The sequence below is a fragment of the Ictalurus punctatus genome, chromosome 9 (assembly GCF_001660625.3).
Source record: "Ictalurus punctatus breed USDA103 chromosome 9, Coco_2.0, whole genome shotgun sequence".
Classification (NCBI taxonomy): domain Eukaryota; kingdom Metazoa; phylum Chordata; class Actinopteri; order Siluriformes; family Ictaluridae; genus Ictalurus; species Ictalurus punctatus.
In genome coordinates this window covers 14,566,933-14,587,520 of record NC_030424.2, presented here as the reverse complement: position 1 = coordinate 14,587,520, position 20,588 = coordinate 14,566,933, and the positions used below count along the sequence as shown (strand labels likewise).

Below are 20,588 nucleotides of genomic sequence, written 5' to 3'. Positions count from 1 at the left end.
CAGGGTGCATTCCAAACAAAATTAATAGAAGAGCAGTTTGGTGTGTTAGTCTCAACTACTTTCACATGAGAAAATGTTACACACACTCTTCTGGACACAGCCATCATTTCCACTCCAGCTAGGGCCAGAGCTAACATGCACTGAAGCAGATTATGCAACAAAAGAAAAGACTACATTTGATCCTAAAAGTAGAGAAAGAGAGAGAAATATGCTCTAGCGTCAACTACATTAGTGCACAGTTAGTTCACTAATGTCACTACTTCAACTCACCCACTCCAGCTGGTGGACGCGTTCATAAAATAAATTAAGACATCTCATGATGCATCTCATCCACATTTATATAGTACTTGGAAACTCTGAATTACTTAGAAGCTTGAAGTACCCATAATAACTTTGGTTAACCCCTTTCGGCAAAATGAACTGAAATAAGAGAATTTGTCAGTGTGTGAAACTTGATCATTGTGGTGGTTTTGACACATTATTCTAAGAAATGGAGAGGTAATGGAAAATCGATGATGTAAACATTTGGCAAGCAAGTGTTACTGCATGAAAAAAATTCAAATAGCAGCAGATCAATTTCCAATATGCAGGATCTGAAACACCCCATAAGGCCCCATAAACTGCCACAAGCAGAGCAATTGGTATTTCATTGGTATTTAAAACTAATTTTGGGGTGACGTTTAGGGCATTTTTTACACACTGTCTGAATTCTCAAGGCTGTACCCAAGACTGACTGTGGGCTTTATTCTGTACACTGCTCCTGCAAGTTACAAAATCATGGCACGATAAAGAAAGCAGGCACATTCCCTTTATTGTCCTAATATTGATTTAATTATTCAAGTAAATAAACATGTTTGTGGTTTGTGTTTTGGAGTGTGAATGAAGTCTTTCAGTGGATTAGCGTGACCATTTTCGAGTTGTAGTCATTTGTGTTTTTTAATTCTTTCTTTGCTTAATTTACTTAGCGGGCAGACAACAGCATGCCTTTCTGAGCCTATGTGAAACAGGAAGTAATATGAAAGTCCAACCCATTACAGTTCCAACCTTGGAATTGGTCACTTTTCACACATGCTGTAGTCTGCACCACAGTCTATTTGGCACGAACGATAGAACATCATTTTCGGGTTGTTTAGCACCTGGGACGTTCGCCGAACTCTTGGTGCAAAAGAACTCGGGTCTCAAAAAGTGCAAGTGTGAATATGCCATAAACATCACTGAGCTACTGCAATTGTGTACACACTCACTTGTCCTCGCAGCTGTGCTCTTCCTGGAGCAGTCTTTCTCGGTTCAGGCCGATCTTCTCCAGCTCATGACTGAGCTTCTCGAGCTCATTACACTGCTGCTGCACCCTCAGCTTCTCATTCACCAGCTCCTATGGCAGTCACACAGCACTGGGTTAACACAGTTTACTAATGATTTTGTGATTAAAAAGCTGTCATCATTACATGCAGTACCTCTCGGAGTGTGGCCAAGGTCCTCTTGTCAATGGTGACCTGTTTCTGCAGTTCCTTGTTCTCTTTCTCCATATCCTTGACTCTACTGGCAGCCTCCTGGAGCCGTGCGAGCTCCCTGTTCATGGCTGCTCCCTCTTTCTCCATGCTGCTCAGTTTAAGTGAGCTCTCCTCAAGTGCAGATTCCCTCACATCCACTTGCTGCCTCAGCCTACGTGCCTCCCTCTCCAGCTGCTTTCTCTCTTTCTCAGCTTGACCCAGCTCCTGCTCCACTTTCCACCGCTCCTTCTCTGCTTCATCAGCACGTCTCGCAAACTTCCTCAGCTCCTCCAGCTCATGCCGCAGTTCCTCGCTCTGGGCTTCAGCCTCGTGCAGTTCATTTTTGAGGCCCTGGATTTTGTTGCTGCTACTTTCCAGGCTCTGTTGGAGCCGCTGGTTCTCTTTGTCAAGGCTGCTGCAGTTTATCTCCAGTCTTTCGGTACGCTTGGCCTGGGAACGGAGTTCAGCTACAGTGCCCCGAAGCTCCACATTCTCATGTCCCAGCTTCCTGTGCTCCTTTTCCAGCAGAGTCAGACGCATATTGTCACTCTTTAACTCTTCTGCGTCCTTCTTCAACCCCCAGTTTTCCTGCTCCAGGATGCTGTTCTTGCACTGCAAGGCTTCAAGCTGCCCCTCAGCCACTTTGAGTGAAGTTAGCTCATCCTGGAGTTGCTTCTGAGTACACTCTAAGGTCTTTACCTTCCTTTGAAGTTCCTTGGCACATTCCAGCTCATCCTCCAACTGCTCGGTGACTTGCTGCTTCTCGTTCTCAAGCTGCACCAGCCGACTTCCTGTATCTGAGATCTTCTGGTGGAGGATACGATTCTCCGTTTCCACTTCACGCACGCGTGCCTCACTGTCCTCTTGGGCACGTTTCCGCAGGGAGTTCACGGTCAGGCTCAGGTGTTCCTTCTCTTGCTCCAGCTCTGAGATCTGACACATACACAAATCACTATTAGTGCACGGAGTAGCTGAAGTTAATTCTGGCACCTCCATTACAATACGTGCCAATAGGCTGTACCTGTTTTCCCTTTTCTGCTCTCAGGGTCTCTAGATCTTTCTCCAGTCTCTGCTTTTCCTTGATGAGCTCTTCTCCAAGATTCTCCATGTCCTTTATTGTCTGCTTCTCTTGGTCCAGTTGAGTCTGCAGTCTCTCAAGCTGAGAACAGACCATAAATCTTTTTATTAGGACAAAAAATGAAAAATAAAAACCCTAAAGCGTAAAGAACTAGTAAGAGGTAGGAAAGATGTGGTGTACCTTCTTGCTGAGGCCCTGGTTCTCCCTCTCCAGCTCCATGGTGTGGAGCTGACCCTCTTCAAGACCGAGTGCAGCCTCACGCAGGTTCTGGATGGTGCTCTGCAGGCTCTGGTTCTCTTTCTCCAGCTTCAGAAGCCGGCTGGATGCTGACTCATTCATCTCAACCCCAAATGACTTGCGTACTGCACATGGAGAGAAGGGGGCAACAAGCCATTCAGCACTGAGAAGTCTCAGAACTACACTTAGCTGTGCATAAAAAATTGAAATGGATAAAATGGTGTGTTGCAAGAACTTCTGCACAGGGACAAGACAGAAAGAAAAAAAAAACAACAACAAAAAGACTGTTCTGTATCTCAGACTGACCATCATTGACCTCATTGTTCTTAGCCAGCTGCTCCAGCTCCCAGCCCAAGTGAGCAGACTCGTTCATGCTCTGCTTCTGGGAAATCTCCAGCATCATGTTCTCCTCTAGCAGCTCCTCTAGACGCTTTTTATCACTGTCCCGGTCCTGGGGGGAAGGAAAGGAAAAAGGAAAAAAGCACCACCCCAGAGAGCAGGGGACATCAGCACACTTTCAATCGTATTCTCTCCCTCTTTAACAGAATCTTAATTTCCGTGCTGTACTTACAATCTCCATATCGTGCAGTTTGGAGCGCAGATGAAGATTCTCCTTCTCCAGCTCGTGTAGTTTGTCACAGCGCCCCCTAGCTGTACCCAGCTGCTCCTCCAGCATGGCCTTTGTCTCTACCAAGGTCATATTGTCCTCTCTCAGCTCCTACAGAGTATTCAGACAAGATTAAACAAAACATAACGTGAAAGATAAAATGGTCAGGGAAGGACAAGAAAACAAAGATAGACAGAAGATTCCTGCCACTGACAGCTGTGGAGCCCCGAGGATTATTTCAAAAGGCACAATATGGTTACCTCCATGCGGGCCTTGTAGAAGTGGACATCATGAAGTTTTTCTTTGACGCGAGCAAGTTCTGTTTCAAGTCTATCCACTTTTCCTGCACGTTCCCTCAGAGCATCCACTTCATCACGATAAGCACGTACCGACCGTGCCTCCGCCAAAAGCTGCATGTTCTGCACATAAAACAGTTCAGAGTGGGCACATATGCAAACAAATGGTCTCTCTACAGGACTACAAGCTTAGGGATGAACTTATACACACGGCAAATTTGAAAGCTGGACAAACCAATTACAATTAAAGCAGCGGCTTGTAATTTCTACAAACCCTCTGCTGAAACTACGTACACCTTATGGGTCAGATCCCTTGCATGATACAATTTCAAAGACACTATCAAAAATACTATGATTACTAAAGGTCTATAAACAAGTTAAAATTTACAAGCTCCACTGTAAAGATTAAGCTGTGCCTCTCACCTTCAAACTTCAAACTGATAGGACAGTGAAGTTTTCTGCAACATAACTCATGATTGTTAAGCGGTGCCAAATATACAGTAAAAGTGATAACAGGGAGAACACACTGACCTCTTGTTTCAGCTTTTGCATCTCTGCATCCAGACGTTCCAGTTCATTCCTAGCGTCAATCAGCTGCTCGGTCTTCTCTTCTCTGTGTACAAGATTAGGATCATAATTTTACTGACACTACCAGTCCACCTGCCCAATTATACACTGCGCAAATGTGCCGTTCTTTACTGAAATGAATAAAATGTGGGAGGGAGTTATGTTTTCGGATTGTCCGGCCACGTGTCCAGCTGAGATTCTCGTTACCGCGATATCTAAAGAACAAGTGGTAGAATGTTTGTAGGATTTTTATGGAATTATTATTATACCGAGCAGATGAACTGATTAGACTTTGGAATTGATCCAAACAAGGTCAAGGTCACAGCAAGGTTAAATATCTGAAATCCCCCCCGCCCCCCACAATAGCATCCTTCATGTTTGACATGTTCACATATATTCATATTTATTTATAAAGCACATTTAAAAACAATCAAGGTTGACCAAACTGCTGTACAATATAAAAATAACTACATACAACAAAGTAAATGACGAGTACTATAATAAAAAAGAAAAGAAAAAAAAAAAAAAAAAAAAGAATACTGAAAGCCAGAGAAAACAAGTATGTCTTTAGAGCAGATTTAAAAGCAGAGCTAGAAGGGGGCAAGTCTGATATGGAAAGGAAGACTATTCCAAAGTTTCAGATCGGTAATCACGAAAAAAACAAGGTGACCGTGCACAAGTCTAGATCTAGGTACCATCAGTAAACCAAGGTCACAAGATCGCAGCATTCTAGAGGGAGCAAATGGGTCAGATACTGAGAGGCCAAGTTATTGAGGGCTTTGTAAACAAGAACATCTTAAAAATCAATTCTATACTTAACAGGGAACCAAGTTGATTAAGATGGGTGTAACAGGCTCTGTGATAAGTCTGCCATTTTAATTTTAAAAAGTATATGGAAGGATATTTTTGGAATACAAAATAGTAACAAAAAGGACTACACTTGTGGTGGAGGCTTCTCTGCTGATACCGATGGTGTCGAGTATTTTATTTATTTTAAACCAACCATACATGTGCCAACTTTTTTTTTTGCAATTGGCTGACAAATCCAAGCCTGCATTCACAGGGCAAGTTTCACCCGAATCAAATAAGCACCTCTCATATCCCGTGCCTTTTCCCCTTCAATGAATTGGTTTTTCTACTGGGCAATTTTTATTGGCATTTGGTCTGGCTGCTGGTTTCTGAGAGAAACTAGAAAAGCAGTTTTCAGGTGGCTGCATTATTGCCAAAGGGTTTTTCCTTTTCTTGGTCTGCAATGGAACCTACCCGAACTATATACTTATATAGTACATCAACGTGAATATTAAACTACTGCACCTCTAAGCAGCACACCCAAAATGAGTCATAGAAGAGTCTTGCAACATTAACATTTATTCAAATAGAATACAGCTTGCAGCAACAAAAAGTTTGACATCATGCCTTGATTCCGACATTATCATTATGGCTACTTACTTCCGATAATCTTTTATGACTGCTTATCTTCTCTGTCACTTTCTAGTCAATACTTGCTTGGAATCAAAATCCTTCAGACCTACAGTAACAGGGCAACAGATTTTCATCTGCTGTTGCAAGGGGTTTTATATATCGTAAAACACTAAACCAGAGGTTCTCAAACTTTTGTAACTAAAGCACCCCCCACCCCTGCCATATTAAAAGAGACCAGGTAGGCTATAATGATTATCTATCTATCTATCTATCTATCTATCTATCTATCTAAATAAAAATCCATAATCTGTTTTATATAGATAAACAGACAGATAGGATAGTTTTTTTTTGCTTTGGTATTTTTTCAATTAATTTTCATAACATGATTTTTAAAATAAAGTTTTATGACTTTTATAAAACTATATAACGGACAGGTATGGAACAATGATCAAAAATGTTTCTGAATACCATAACTACATTGAATAAGAGAACTAGGTTGTAATAACGTGTAATATTTTACATGTAAAACATGTTACATTACATTTGTCTTGCATTCTAAAAACATTAGCATAAGGAATGGTAAATTGGGACGGAGGGCGCGTCTCGTTAGCCATGACAATGTTAAGTCAATCAGTGGAACACCTGCGCTTGCTTCTTTTTAAATTCACGTTCATGTCACCTGCCGTGCGATCAATGGGATGTGCTGCTCCGGCCCTGATCTGGAGGCAAGGTGAACTAACAGACTGCATAGCCTGAAGACCCAGTTTAGCAATTAATTAATAATTTTGGTTTCTCATAATTCGGCCTTGGTTGCATTAACCTATAGTTTATTTTATACTTTAAGTACTAGATGTGTTGGGGAATTTAACATGTAAATTTGTATTATATTCTGCTAAAATGAACAAAAATGACTCGAAAAAAGATTTGTTCATTTTGCTGAACGAGATTCAAAGATCCGAGTCAGTAAAATGATCCCGAACATCCCATCATTAGAGCGGACCAAGTTGGCAACACTGGTCTGCACTGACTGCTAGATAAAAGGCAGGCTAAGCTCCGCCTCCCCCCAGCAAAAAGAAAATGCAGAAGGAGAGGGAATGCAGTGTTTTTCCATTTTTATGCACATTGTATTTGAAAAGCAATAAAATACAGAGTACCCAAATGATGCACTGTCTGTGTTTTGTTTTTCTTGAAAACAATTTGTGCCCCCTTCCGATCTCCCTGCGCCCCCTGGGTTGAGAACCACTGGTCTAAACCATAGATGTTGGCACCACTGTGGACATTCTCTGTCTGAAGAGGTCGTGTAGGTTGGCATTCAAGACATGATCCTATACATTATACATTTCATACAATGTAAAGTCTTCAGTACTAGGCTTAAGAGACATGTAAGAACTAGGAACTTTAGGCCATTGGAAAACAGGAAGACTGAAAGTTATCAATACGTACAGTTCTTGGCGGGAACGGCGCAGTTTGGCCTTCGTATCAGCAAGGTCCACTGATAGGTGCTGGCGTTCTTCTTTGGTTAGTATAGAGGGCTGAGTTGACTGGTCAGCACTGGAGTAGCCTACAGAGTTAGGGAGTTGCTGCAACTGCAAGTAATCTCTCTCTTGACTCAGCTCCAAAATCAGCTATAAAAAAAAAAAAAAAAAAAAAAAAAAAAAAAGACAAACCACAGATCTCAGATTCAAGCTCTTTTACCTGCACTCCACATACCCCCTATATAAAGCAATACAATACAGTGCTCAGTTTGAGAAGGGAAGTGTACTTGCCTCTGAGCACTCGTCACGCTCATCAATGAGCTTGCGTAGGTGAAAGGCCATGATACGAGACAGTGGGTCCAGGTCCTCGGGTGGCAGCTCCCCCACCTCCAGCCACTGCATGTCCAGAACATTCTCCTGGTTGTGGGTCACCTACATGGAGAGATGATTATACTCTCACAGACAGACACAAAGCAGCCCCATAGTATGTGCCACTTTTAGTGAAAAATTGGAGGACTAATCATTTTTACTCACTTCTTGGATATGAGAAACAATGGCTGTCTGGGTTTCAATGTCTAGCAGCTTAATCTTCTCAATGATTTCCTCTTTACGTTCACACTGTAGAAAGAGAGAGAGAAAGAGAGAGAGAGAGGGAGAGAGATAGACAAAGAGTTGAGCACTGCAAAGAAATGTATGGTAAGAATTTTCCACACACACACACACACACACACACACACACACACACACACACACACACACACTTAACCAAACCTTCCCAACAGGGATTTGATGATTATGATCAACGAGAAATTACTTTTTTTTTTTTTTTTTTGGTTTAGCATTATACTATGACAGTGAAGTATGTGAGTGGGATAAAGCACAGGACAGACACACCGCTTTTGTATTAAATGCACAGGCAGAGCACAGGATAAAGGTAAATTATGAAATGAGATCTGAAGTGTGATACACTACACACGTGCATGCTGTTTACCCTCACTCCAGCAAACAGGAAAAACCTGTGGAATCAGAACAGGAGCGAGAAAGGAGGAGTGGAGGAACAACAGTGTTTGTGTTTGGAAGATATAAAAAGTCAGAACTACAGTAAGCAGGAAGTTGTAGGCAGACACTGCATGCATGTGACAAAAAAGGGTTTTAGAAAAACAACAGCTGGAATACAGAGGCTTTAACAGGAATTTATGAAACACTCTGATAAAATCAGTGCATTTCTTTTCCTTGGAAGTGAAGAGAAGAGGCGAGGCAGGTCCAGACAGCGATTTTACTGCTACTTACTGTAGGTGTGAAAGCTAAAAGCAAAGGTTCGGCTTACCTGAACTGCACAACCCAGGAGCAGCAGCAAAAGCCTCTTCATCTCCTCCATGCTTTTGCCTACGAAATGTAATATTTTATCAGCGTCACTCAGCCAAAAAATAAGCACTAGTCAGCTAAATTTGCACCAAAGACTGCCATATTAAGTCATTTGAATTTTTACTATGTTCTAAAAGCAACTGTTATCCTGCAGTTACATGTTATGTGCCATATCGATTAGTCAGCTCTGAGCCATTATTAGTGGTTGAGCTCACACATGGCACTGGGAAAGCCTTTCTGGAGGCATGTGTTCACTCTGGAGCTTGCTCCCCCCCCCCCAAATTCTGCCATGTATTTCAATAAAAATACATGAAAATAGTGTGATTTAGCCAGTATTACAGCAATACTTGCTAACAAACAAGTGTGTGCATGCATGTGTATCTAAAACCAGTATCCTGCAATAACACTCTGGAGAGAACTGGAGGGAGTTGTCATGGAGTCCCTGTGCCCTTCCCCACAGTGTACCCCATCCTCAGAGAGGAAAGGAGGAGCGCCTTGAAACAAATCCAAACCACTTTCACTACACTGCCTACTGTAACAGCCCTTATGTACCAGCTTGACAGTTTCCCTAAACACAGTCATCTTCTGTGCTACTTACTGGAACATATTTTCATCTAGAATGTATGTTATTACACAAAATACTTGACCACCAGACTAGCTGAGCGATTTGCTTTTTCAAGCTGGTTCAGACATGATCCAGTTTAGACTGTGCCAGTTAAACAATTGCTGACTGCAAAGGAAACTGCTGGAGGGGATGGATATTTTGATTGCCTGCAGGAACCTACATGCAAAACTAGTGTGCATCAGATCAGCCTTCAAAAACACGGCTTATCAGGAAACTCCAAAGAGACAAGAGTGTGTAAACACAAACCAAGAGACAAACTGCCCCATGTTAGACCTCCTTGCAAATCGTTCCATGTCTTAACCTGCTTTTATATATATTTATATTTATATATATATATATATATATATATATATATATATATATATATATATATATATATATATATATATATATATATATATATATATATATATATATATATTTTATTTTTTTTTTTCTCTAAATGCCTGAAAACTGATGAATGATATCGTAAACAGAACAGGAATTTGCAAGAACCGTTAAGGCTGTCCTCGGATGATAATGAGTCTTTATCGGTCAGATACACATTACAGCACAGTGAAATTCTTTTCCTCGCATACCCCAGCATGTTGGGGGTAGAACATGGAAGTTGGGGTCAGAGCACAGGGTCAGCCATGATACAGCACCCCTGGGGCAGAGAGGTCTAAGGGCCCAACAGTGGTAGCTTGGCAGTGCTGGGGCTAGAACCCCTAATCCACACAAACTGCCCAATAAACTCCTTGGACTCTCCCTGTCGCTGTCTGGGTTCTGTCCCCTGCTCGAGCAAGTGGTCTGTCAGCAGCAGGACCTGCAATCAGCACTCAGCCTGAGCCAAGTCGCAGTGGCATGCTTCCTCTAGTCTTTTCCTCTTCCTCCAGATATTACACTCCTAAAAAATGTACTTTTTGCCACGGATATGAAGGTGAGGGTTGGACAGTCAGTAAGGGGATGTGTGGAGGAGTGAGGATATTGCACAAGGCTACTGACCTTAGATAAGGGAAATTGAGCATTTGAATTTCACTAGCTCTCACCTTTTTTTTTTTTTTTTTGTTAAACCAATTCAATTGTTTAACCAATCGTTAAACCAAGTCATTCTTGCATATATACTGCATGTTTAGAATATATTCCACTAATCACTCTCACAAATATATCAGTCATGTTGTTTCAAACAAGAGAGCAAAGATAAGCTGTTAATACTGTAGATCAGATTTCACTACCTGACAAAGGGTCCTTGGCGATGGTCAGAACGTTGGGTAACGTCATCAGTACAAGCTGCTGGAGATTTTCCTGCATGATAAAAAGGGGGAGAGAGAGAGAAATGAACTCAAATCCAGAACACATAAAGGAGTCTCAATATGCACAACCCCACCAAACAACTAAAGGAGAGATCAAGTAGCTACAGTAATATGCTACTACAGTTTTATCACCATTCAGTGAGGAGGTCATTTTAGGGCAGGGACATGACACTCCCAGTAATAAAAGCTCATCCAGCAGAGCAGATGGCTGAACCAGGCTGAAAAACACAGACTGGGGTCATAAACCAGGATGAACTTTAAGGTGGGAATGGAAAACTCACAAAGCTTCACAGACTAACAGGAAAACATGTTGGAAACGGTAGACATTAACACACCATATGGGGTGTTTTTGGGGAAGGGAACTCTTAGGAATTAACACTGTTCAACAGTTCAAGCCTGGGGTGATGGAGACAGGATAGGAGGGGCTGTGTTCTTACCCAACACAAACCTGAAATAATATGTGCCCTTACGAATGTATCTGAAGATTGGAACAAAAAAAATATTCTGGATCAAGTCAGAACTTTCACTCGAAAAAGGTTTTGTATAAAATGGTTTAGTTCACATAGTATAGTCCAAACGGAATAAACCACAGCTGCACTAAACAAAGCAAAGCGGCTTTGAGAACTTTAAGAACGGGAGATTTTTTTTTAACAGAATCTAAGCTCTATATATTTTTTAAAGCCAAGAAGTCAGGCAATAATCATTGCATTATATGTTCAATCCCTATGTACATTTGTATAACATGCATGTATGTGTATTGTGTGCAAGTATGTGTTTATATACATATGGTACACATTAGCACTGCATGGTATACCGGTACTACGGTAGTATCACAATGCTAAAGGTTCAAAATACCGCTGATGCCACTGTATTTTCACTGCTTTTGCAGAATACACAAAGGTTAGGGACACTTCATTAAACTTAAATTCTTTACTGTAATCTTTAAAGATTTCCTGTATGCCATCAAACAAGCTAACGTTACAATAACCACTGTGTAAATACTAAAATTAGCAGTGTTTGCTGTTAAGCGATCTAACATTATACTAACCGCTGTGTCTAAATACTAAACTGAAGTTCCTGAATTTGGCTTTTAATTTTACATACTGGAAAACATTGAAAACAGCCATTTTCTATCAAGTGGTGCTTAAAAAACAGCTTGGAAATGGCTTGGAAGTGACTTCTGGTTAACATGTAGTCTCTTAATGTGCCGCGATTCAGTCACCATTTCATAATCAAATTAGATTGGTTGTTATTGGTTATTTATTTATTTTTGGAATTTAAAAAGAAGAAATAAATGAAATGTTTGAAGACATCTTCTGTACAGTGCTTGAAACAAACAAACAAACAAAAAAAGTGCTTTAAAATTCCTTGAATTTCATTATGAAGTATCTGTATGAACCCTGAAATTAGCAGTGTTTGCTAGAAGCGAGTTCATTTCCCTATTCAGTTATTTATTACTACTGTTGTGTTCATTCTTGGTACTCTGAGGACAATATCCATTCGCATGATTTCACTGCTTAAGGGAACAGTAGATGAAATATGTGGCACACTGAATAAGTTGCTTGCAAATAATAGGATTGTTCTTGAGGTTTTTCCAATAGCCAGTTATTCATTCCCATTAAGAAAGTATTGATAGGAAAATCTGGTTCTCCTGTTTTCATTTATATCCAAGTATTTCTATAAATTTGCTTCATTTTGTAGATTTGAATGATCAATCAACACATTATGTGGTATCGTGATACTTCAGCTGGTATAGTACAAGATGTTTATGGTATCGGGACAAACCTACACATACAATGTATAAAAGTATATTATGCATGATCATATAGTTATGAATATGCAAATGATCGCATAGATGTGTATTTATGATATACCAATTTTAAGCATCTGCATACCAAAGTTTCCGCCAATAAATTTTGGTGCCGGCCAACGTGTCCCGGAATGGTAAAGTTCACTGGACAAACTGGATTTCAGTGTTTATATTCCACTGTAACGTTTTGTACTATGCATAGTATATGTGAATGTGGGGGTAGGGGTGTGGTCAAGCTTCAGCTGTGGATCGAGAGGAGGTAACATATCATTCTGACCAGTTTTGAATTAGCTCGAGTTTACTTGCATGTGTTCGTGCTTTCAGTGCCTCCCGTAGAGGACGAGTGAGCAAGAGAGAGACAGACAGATGACAAGCACAAAGTGTGTGCATGTGGTTGAACGATTTGAATAATGCGAGCAAATCAGAGTTGGCAATACAGAGAAGCATGTGAAAAAAATATCTGCACAGAGAGACCTTAGATGTGTAACCGCGTACGTACTTTGTCTAACCTAGGCTGTCTGCTTTTTGATTTTATCGGACATTTTGAATTTCTAACTGTCAAAAACCGGTATTTACCGGCTAACGGAAACTCTGACCTGAATATTGCCTGTAAGCCATCATGCCCCCCACCCCAATCGTAACCATGACCAATAATCTAACATATAGAAAGAGGCTTACATTCTTCAAGTACGCGAGAGTGCTCTCGCAGGTTTGCGTGCACACGTGTATGCCATGTGATCCAACCTCAAGGACAATGGCTTCCATAGCAACTGAACTCAACACTCAGGGTACACAATAGACAAGACCTGACCGGTTCATATGACCTAACCCCACATTTCAATCTACACTCACAGTTAGGGACAGTTATGCAGGTTTTAAGCACTGGAAATATCATTGACAGAACAGGGGTGTGGTGGAATGCCAAACAGGTCAAGCTAAAGTGAAACGTACATGTTGAAAAGTCTTAATCGACATGGTATTTTCTCCACATGATCAACATTTAATTCAGTATAAAAGGTATCGGTCAGTGGGTCTCCTGAACACAGCAGTGGATTATAGCTATATCTATAATCTCACTAGCTCTCCTTTGGTCATATGACTCGTACTGAGCCTTTAATTTACCCTACAGTTAAGGTGCATTCAATCCCCTACAGGCACTTGGGGTTAAAGTGGTGCGGCTATGTCACACATCACGCCAAGTCTGTGCCTCTGATCTCTTAATGAGTTCAAAGGAAACTGCTTCTAAGGGTTATAACATTCTGAAATTGCTTCTGGATGAGAAACACACTTCCAGACAAAACCAAAGAGCACACCATCACTATAAACCCTTGCCAATGAGGTTCTAAAAATGTTATATAAAATCTTTCACTTAAAACAAGCCAAAAGATAGGAAACACTTACAGCCCCAACCCATAATGACAGCTAAATTAAAAGAACACCTGGGACCATGCAGGACCTCATGGTGTGCTCCTGTGGTCAAAGTAGGGTTGTTACAGTGTCACAGTTATTCTCAGTGTAGGATTACCTCACTGTTGTTTTCAAAAATACCAATTAAAATGCTTTTCTAGCCATTACCATGTTCTCTTTGGGTTTGTTTGTTTTTTTTTTTTATCCATGAAGTTCCTTACTCCAGTGGTTCTTCTCCCTTTCTAAGAAAGAACAACAATTAGGGGATTTGATCCTTTTGATTACGGTACATGTACTAAGAGACTTACATAGTGTTTGTAATTAAATTTTCCTAAAAGTTTTTAAAGAGTCAATCAATACTGTAATACCATGAAACTGTGATATTTTTATACTACTTCATTATTCCACATCAACTTCAAACTGTAACACCCCTAGTGTTTACATGCACTGATTCCACTCATATATGAATATAATTATGCTAACTGTAAAACCATCTATAAACTAAAAATAAAATCACTCCATCAGATCAGATTGGATAACGTCACATCTCAATAGTGATAAAGAAAAGCAAGCAAAATATTGGGCCAATAACGATACTCTATAGTGTATTGGTGCATCCTCCTATCCTATGACATCACTGTAAATCTCTGGCCACCTTGCCTACCCCCAGCCGACAGCTTAATCTGGTCCCGAGATGAACAACTCCCTCAGGAGGGCTTTGTGTACAGGGGGCTGATTGGAGGAGCACTCTCTCTGATGATAATGCAAGTTCCTGAGCTGGAGCTGAGGCCCAGAGCTGGCTTTGTCACTATGCCCATTTATTACTGTGGTAATCCATTAAACTTTCCCTACTTTTTATATACCACACACACGTAAAACTTTTCAAAACCGTCGACTCTTCTTAACTATAAACATCCAAATGCCACAGCTTGATTACTGTACTGAAAACAGTCAGCCCATGAGGATTTCACGAAGTCGCATTCGCAGAAATGAACGTGTGACATCATGTGACATCATCACAATGTGCATTCAGCCAATTCTTTGAATTCACGTGCGTCAAACGTGAGCACAGCTAAAAGTTTCATTTACCAAGAAACATTACCGCCAAAGACAAAAATAAATTTTGTGCAATTACAATTTCACCAATTTACGTACTTTTCCGCCCCCCGAAAAATAAACATTTTAAATAAAAAAAAATTTTAAAAAGCACAAACTATATTGCATCCCAAATTTTAAAAAACGCAGCAGCAAAAATCAAGAATTTTTGGCGGCAACTCACACACAAAATACACTCTGCAAAATCTTATATGGATTTAACAGTAATCTGTTCAGTGCCTCTAGTACTGGATTTAGTCGGGTTTTTTTAATCCACCTTTTGAACTGGTAATAAACTTTATTTCCACTCCATTTCAGATTACTACTGACACTATATAATAGTTCCTGTTTTCAGTAATGTAACATTGTGCATGCATAAGATTAGTACATGGGTTCTTTACAGGGATGACAAACAGCAGAATACTGAACCTATATAAAACAATAACCACAAAAGCATAGCTGTAATCAGATCTAATTTTGTGTGTTTAGACACTCAATGCCATGGCCAGTCATTTGAGATCGTTTCATATTCCTGTAAAGTGATGTCTCTTGCATGTTAGCCTTCAATTTCCTGGATTGATGCCTAAAGATGCAAAAATTAATAAATTGCAGACTTAAAGTTTAGATAATGTTTGGTTTCTTTGGAGTTCACTGCCCTAAATTTCATAATTCATTTGTACTCAGGACCCCAGTCTAAGATGGCCATGCACTACAAAACTCAAAGGTCAGATAGAACACCTATTGCTTTATCGGACACACCAAACACATCTTGCTGATTAAGCAGTCTGAGTGCAAGCAATTAGCTAAAAAGCCTGCATTTCAACATAAAGGGGGCAGACAGTATAGTGAGAAGTGTCAATTATCTGGGACAATAAGCAAACATTAAGCTTCTAATTTGCCTGCTTATAGCTGAATGCCTTACAGCAGCTATATTTTAAACTGCTCCAAGAAAACCACTTACAGCTTAGTAGAAAAGGTGCAGTACGCAAAATGTGAACTTGATTAGAAATTCATCTGAATGTTTTCAAATTGACTCCGTTTAGATGGACAGCAGTAACCTAATTATTGACCTTTTTCTGAATAAGACAATATTCTGATTAAGGTGTTTACATGAGTTGCTTTTAGAATAATCCTTCCTGTTTTATATGTTACAGAACATAGATCGATTAACGGCATGTGTCATTACGTCCCCACGCCATGCCTTCCAACGTTCCCCCCAGAATTTCACGCATCAACATACAGTTCGTTTTCGTTATGGTACCGTATACAGTTTTGGGTGTTTCATTATTCATTTAACGAAATCTTCAAGTGCGGTTAATTATTTGTCATGCTGTACGTGCAAATAGACGACTGCTTGAAGCCATGGACTGCGTCCCAAACAGCATAGTTACCTACTACGTAGTTGCAAAAATACGTTTTACACCTACTATATACTGTAGTAGGCAAGTACGCGGTTTCGGACGCAGCCGTGCTCTCGTTTGCTGTCAAACGGTTGAGCACTGCTGTGTGTGTACGTGTCCTGTCGCACAAGGCGGTGAAAACTCCCACATGATGTTAGTGTGATTAAGGTGTTTACATATCTGTAATACACCTCAATAAAGCGACTAAAACAGGAGAACTCCACATGTCTTAATTCGATTTGTGTTTACTTCGAGTATGACTTTAGTTGGATTAAAGTAATCAATAATAGCTGTTTACATGGTAGTTAGTTAATCAGAGTATCAGCTTAATCGGGTTAATATCGGATTATTGTTGTCCATGTAAACGTACTGATTGAGAAACAGACCCTAAACACTACTCCACAATTATTTTACTACATTAATAATTGGCTATAATCAGTAATTACTTGAAACAAACATTGCTATTTGTTTGGCCTATCAGCAAAGTGTAAGCTCATGAAGGCAGAGCGTTTTAGTTTAGACATCTGTGAACATTACCAGGTTGAAGTGATATAAATCCAATTTTCTACCTTAATGTGACAGATCTGATGTTTCCAGCACTGTGTGGACACACAAATCCAATATTATCAAATCTGATCTGAGATACTTTCATTGTAGTCTTAAAATCGGTTACATACAGTATTTGATTAGTGGCCGTACAACAAGCATGACCATCAGATCTGAATTTATGTGGCTTTTCCTCAACACGCACTGTCATCATATCGTATTTGGCACCATGGCAAAAACATTGGAGAATGGAAGAAACATTAGCGATGATATTTAGTGGAAGGATAACGAAATGAGTTATTTACTTGATATTTGGGGAATCAATTCAAGCAAAACCTGAAGGAACATCAAGTGCATTCAAATCGAAGGCAGACACAAGTCGCTTGTGGTTACAAATATGAACTGCAAATATAGACCAAGCCAATCTGAGCAAAAATTCATGTGCAAAGAAGCTTGTAATGTGAACATGTCCTTACAGAATACCCCCTGAAGAAAGAAAAACAAACCTAAACTTCGACCGCCCCAAAAAAGAAAGAAAGAAAGAAAGAAAGAAATCAATCACTGAGATTTATGCTCAAAAGCCACAACTATTGCGAGAAATGGAGTAAAAACACATTCAAAATGGTCAAGTTTCTTTGTTTTAATCTGTATATAACCCAATATATATAACCCAATATATATAACCCGGTGTGTTCAACTGGAAATCTATGCTATAGTCTTCCACGCATCATTCAATGTTACATGTATGTAGTTAATTACCTTGTGATATTCTATTTATAAAGCCAAGCTTTTCCAAATGCATAAAAACCGAACTAACCACAGACGAGAAAGAAAGATCGACAAAAGCAACCTCAGTAAAGTATAAAAGCTGTTATGACAATATAAATCCATGTAAACTTGTGTTGTCTGAGTGAGAGGGGAAAATCTTTTAGAATTTCTTAAATATTCACCCAGGTCTAAATGATCCTGGTAGACAATAACATATTTGGGGGTAAAATAGGAGATTTTGCATATTACGTAATATAGCTCCAAATACCTTCCTAGACAGAAGTGTACAGTCATATTGTTTAAAAATAAAAATATAAAATAAAAATTCTCCATTATAGATGATGTAGGACTAAGGGAAACCTTAACCTGCACAGCATGACTTATGGTTTGTGTCGCACAATGTTTTAGAGCAGGCGCAATTCTCAAACCCCTAATTAAACAGTTTGACAGCCATATTATTAAGAGCTTGTGCTATAACCACACATTCCTGCTACTTGAGAGCATTAATATACGTGATACCAAACCCTACACAGGCTGATTGGCACGTGAAATGCTACACCACAAAGAGCTTGTGTTTTAGATGGTGTCAACTTTCAGCTAAGGGGGAGAAAAAGAAAAAAAAAAAAAAAAAAAAAAAAAAAAAAAAACAGAAAAAGAAAAAGAAAAAAAAACAACAAAAGGATCAGCTCTCAGCATACATCTTTCATAAGTATAATCTTTCTGATTTGTACAACATTTAAAGCTACTTAAACAGTCTCACTGCTTCTGTAGTGCAACTCTGGGCTGGATTCAGGTCTCTGGTACCTCTCAATGCCTGTAAATTCAATATTACCAGAGAGACAGATGGCACCCCTTATAACATACTGACAGTGACAGAATAGCCTTACTCGAAAGTTCTATGAGTCAGTCAGCAGGACATAGACCTTTGCACACACGTACACACACCTTAATAATTAACAAGCAAAGCTTCATTTCCCAATGCGAGAGAGGTGTAAGTGGAACTTGGAGTCTACTCAGTATGCCTCATTATTAAAAGCAGCTGTAAGGGAAAGGCAGGAGTTAGAAACAGTAGTGCTGAGACATGACATGTAGGATGTCGTGTTTGGCTGCCCCTTTTTACCTGTGCAGCAAGAATCCATGACCTTACACATGCTTCCAACAGCACTGTCCACAGTTTCTAATTGTTATTTTCAGGAAATTCTTGGGAATCGAGGTAGATGCAATTCCATACACCCAATCACATAGCAAGTACACTAATGTGATGAGGAGATTATTTGTGCACTGTACATTTCATGATGCTGACAGAAAGTTTCGTCAACCGCCCACGACTTTAGTGAGAGTTTCCTCTGCCTCAACTGCGTCAGCACAGCGCTGTGCCATTTGCCTGTTTGGGTTTGGGACGGTCTGGTGCGAGTACAGGACTTGAGAATAAATATCAACCTGAACGGTCAGATTGATCAGACATGTTGCCTCGAGACATTTGGTTATGTCAAGCAGACTTTGTAAATTGTACGTTTTAGTTTAAGTTGTGACCAGTGGTGGACGAGGATAAAGAGGCAGCAGGTTAGCTGTTTTTATAGAGAAGAAGAGGGAAAAGAAAAAAGAGGGAGAAAGAAAAGAAAAAAACAGCAGAAATCTAATGCATTTGGCATTAATGCGTGTTTGGACAATAGCTTTGCGTTAGTAGGCACAAAGATTAGATTTCACTCCACTGAACATTTGACTATATCCTATTTGCAATTCAAATTCACACTCGTTCATTCAACTGCACTATTTAACGAACTAATGCAGCTCGCGCGCTGCTGAAAATCAATTATTCACGCCTTGAGGTCAGCTGGGAAGATGTCTGAAAGTTGTCTATTCAGGAAAGGGGGGGGGGGGGGTGTTGAGCCTTGATTGTATTTTTAAAAAGGTCAGTCATACATTTATATCCTTATAAATTACATTCCTGTAGCATGCTAACAATGTAGCTAATAAATTTAAATTTTTTGCATTTGTGCAAATTATAGATAAATACAAAGTCCATTCCAGGAGTTTAAACTGTAAAGTCACATTGTGATTAATCATATTTTAGGGGATAATAAAGTGGGGTAATAAAGTGTCAAGCACATGCTAACTTCCACCATGTTCTGCCCCAGCTGTGACCGAGAACTCAAAAAAGAAAGAACTTCTTATAGACAAACTTTTAAGGTGTCTTATCATGAGCAAGTTTAATAAACAAAGTCAGGATCAACAAATCTACCAAACAATAATTCAAAATACCTCAAAAAACATAAAACAGTATGTTATCAGATCCTCTGCTGTAGCCAATCATGCATTTATGTTAATTATTTAGCTGAAGACAAATCCTCGAGAAAGAGAGGAATTTTCACATATTTGACCTCTCTGGTCTGATTGGTTAAGCATGTAAATAACTTATTTCCAGTTAGAAATACCTGGAAAGAAGAAAGCATTTATTCTCAATTTCAAACTCAGAACAAAATGTCGCATCTGTTCAGAATAAATAATACTAGTCAAAATTGGTAACGTGAAGCGTTATAATGCGTTATAAAAGAAAACATCAAATTATCGTGTCTTATCCATCAGTCCCTCCATGATTTCACGATTTTGCAAATCGCCAAAACTGAGGCAAAACCAATCAAACTCCACAACATTCTAAGGACCTTGCAATTCTCCAAAATTAGATGGGCCATGTGACATTATCGCAATGCACATTCAACCCAAGCCATCGTCAATTCATGTGTCGAACACGAGTACAGCTAAAAGGTCTCATATACCAACAGACATCACTACGAAAGACCGTACAACCAATTTCATGTAATTGCAATTTCTAGCAAAGGACCAATCATAAATGGATGAACATGAAGCGGTAACTGTTGTCTCTGTTCGTTCATGTTAGTTGCTTTTCTGAACCTTGGTATTAAGAAAGGAATGTTCAGCAGCTGCACATTCAAAAATTTTTGTTGGATATCCTGATCTAAACCATCATGGTGATTAACGTTATAACTCTTAAAGAATACACAATTTCTAGTTGTGATTTATAGCTTCTATGTTAATGCTTATCACCTTCTCAAGCTAAGTGAATATGAAAATTCAACAGGTAAGATA

At 39.6% G+C, this 20,588-nt stretch overlaps 1 protein-coding gene across 2 annotated transcripts in view; it reads right to left on the bottom strand.

Annotated features, from left to right (window-relative positions):
• ccdc88c (coiled-coil domain containing 88C) overlaps positions 1-20,588 on the bottom strand; it is a 62,930-nt gene that overhangs the window by 21,653 nt on the left and 20,689 nt on the right. For both annotated transcript variants that reach the window (XM_017476480.3, XM_053682939.1), the window contains exons 4-16: positions 10,377-10,446; positions 8,500-8,558; positions 7,707-7,790; positions 7,464-7,604; positions 7,141-7,322; positions 4,240-4,321; positions 3,673-3,831; positions 3,377-3,523; positions 3,112-3,256; positions 2,749-2,930; positions 2,512-2,649; positions 1,455-2,423; positions 1,245-1,372 (exon numbers count right to left, since the gene is read on the bottom strand). In XM_017476480.3, coding sequence (XP_017331969.1) covers positions 1,245-1,372; positions 1,455-2,423; positions 2,512-2,649; positions 2,749-2,930; positions 3,112-3,256; positions 3,377-3,523; positions 3,673-3,831; positions 4,240-4,321; positions 7,141-7,322; positions 7,464-7,604; positions 7,707-7,790; positions 8,500-8,558; positions 10,377-10,446 — 2,486 coding nt within the window. The remainder of the gene's footprint in view (positions 1-1,244; positions 1,373-1,454; positions 2,424-2,511; positions 2,650-2,748; positions 2,931-3,111; positions 3,257-3,376; positions 3,524-3,672; positions 3,832-4,239; positions 4,322-7,140; positions 7,323-7,463; positions 7,605-7,706; positions 7,791-8,499; positions 8,559-10,376; positions 10,447-20,588) is intronic.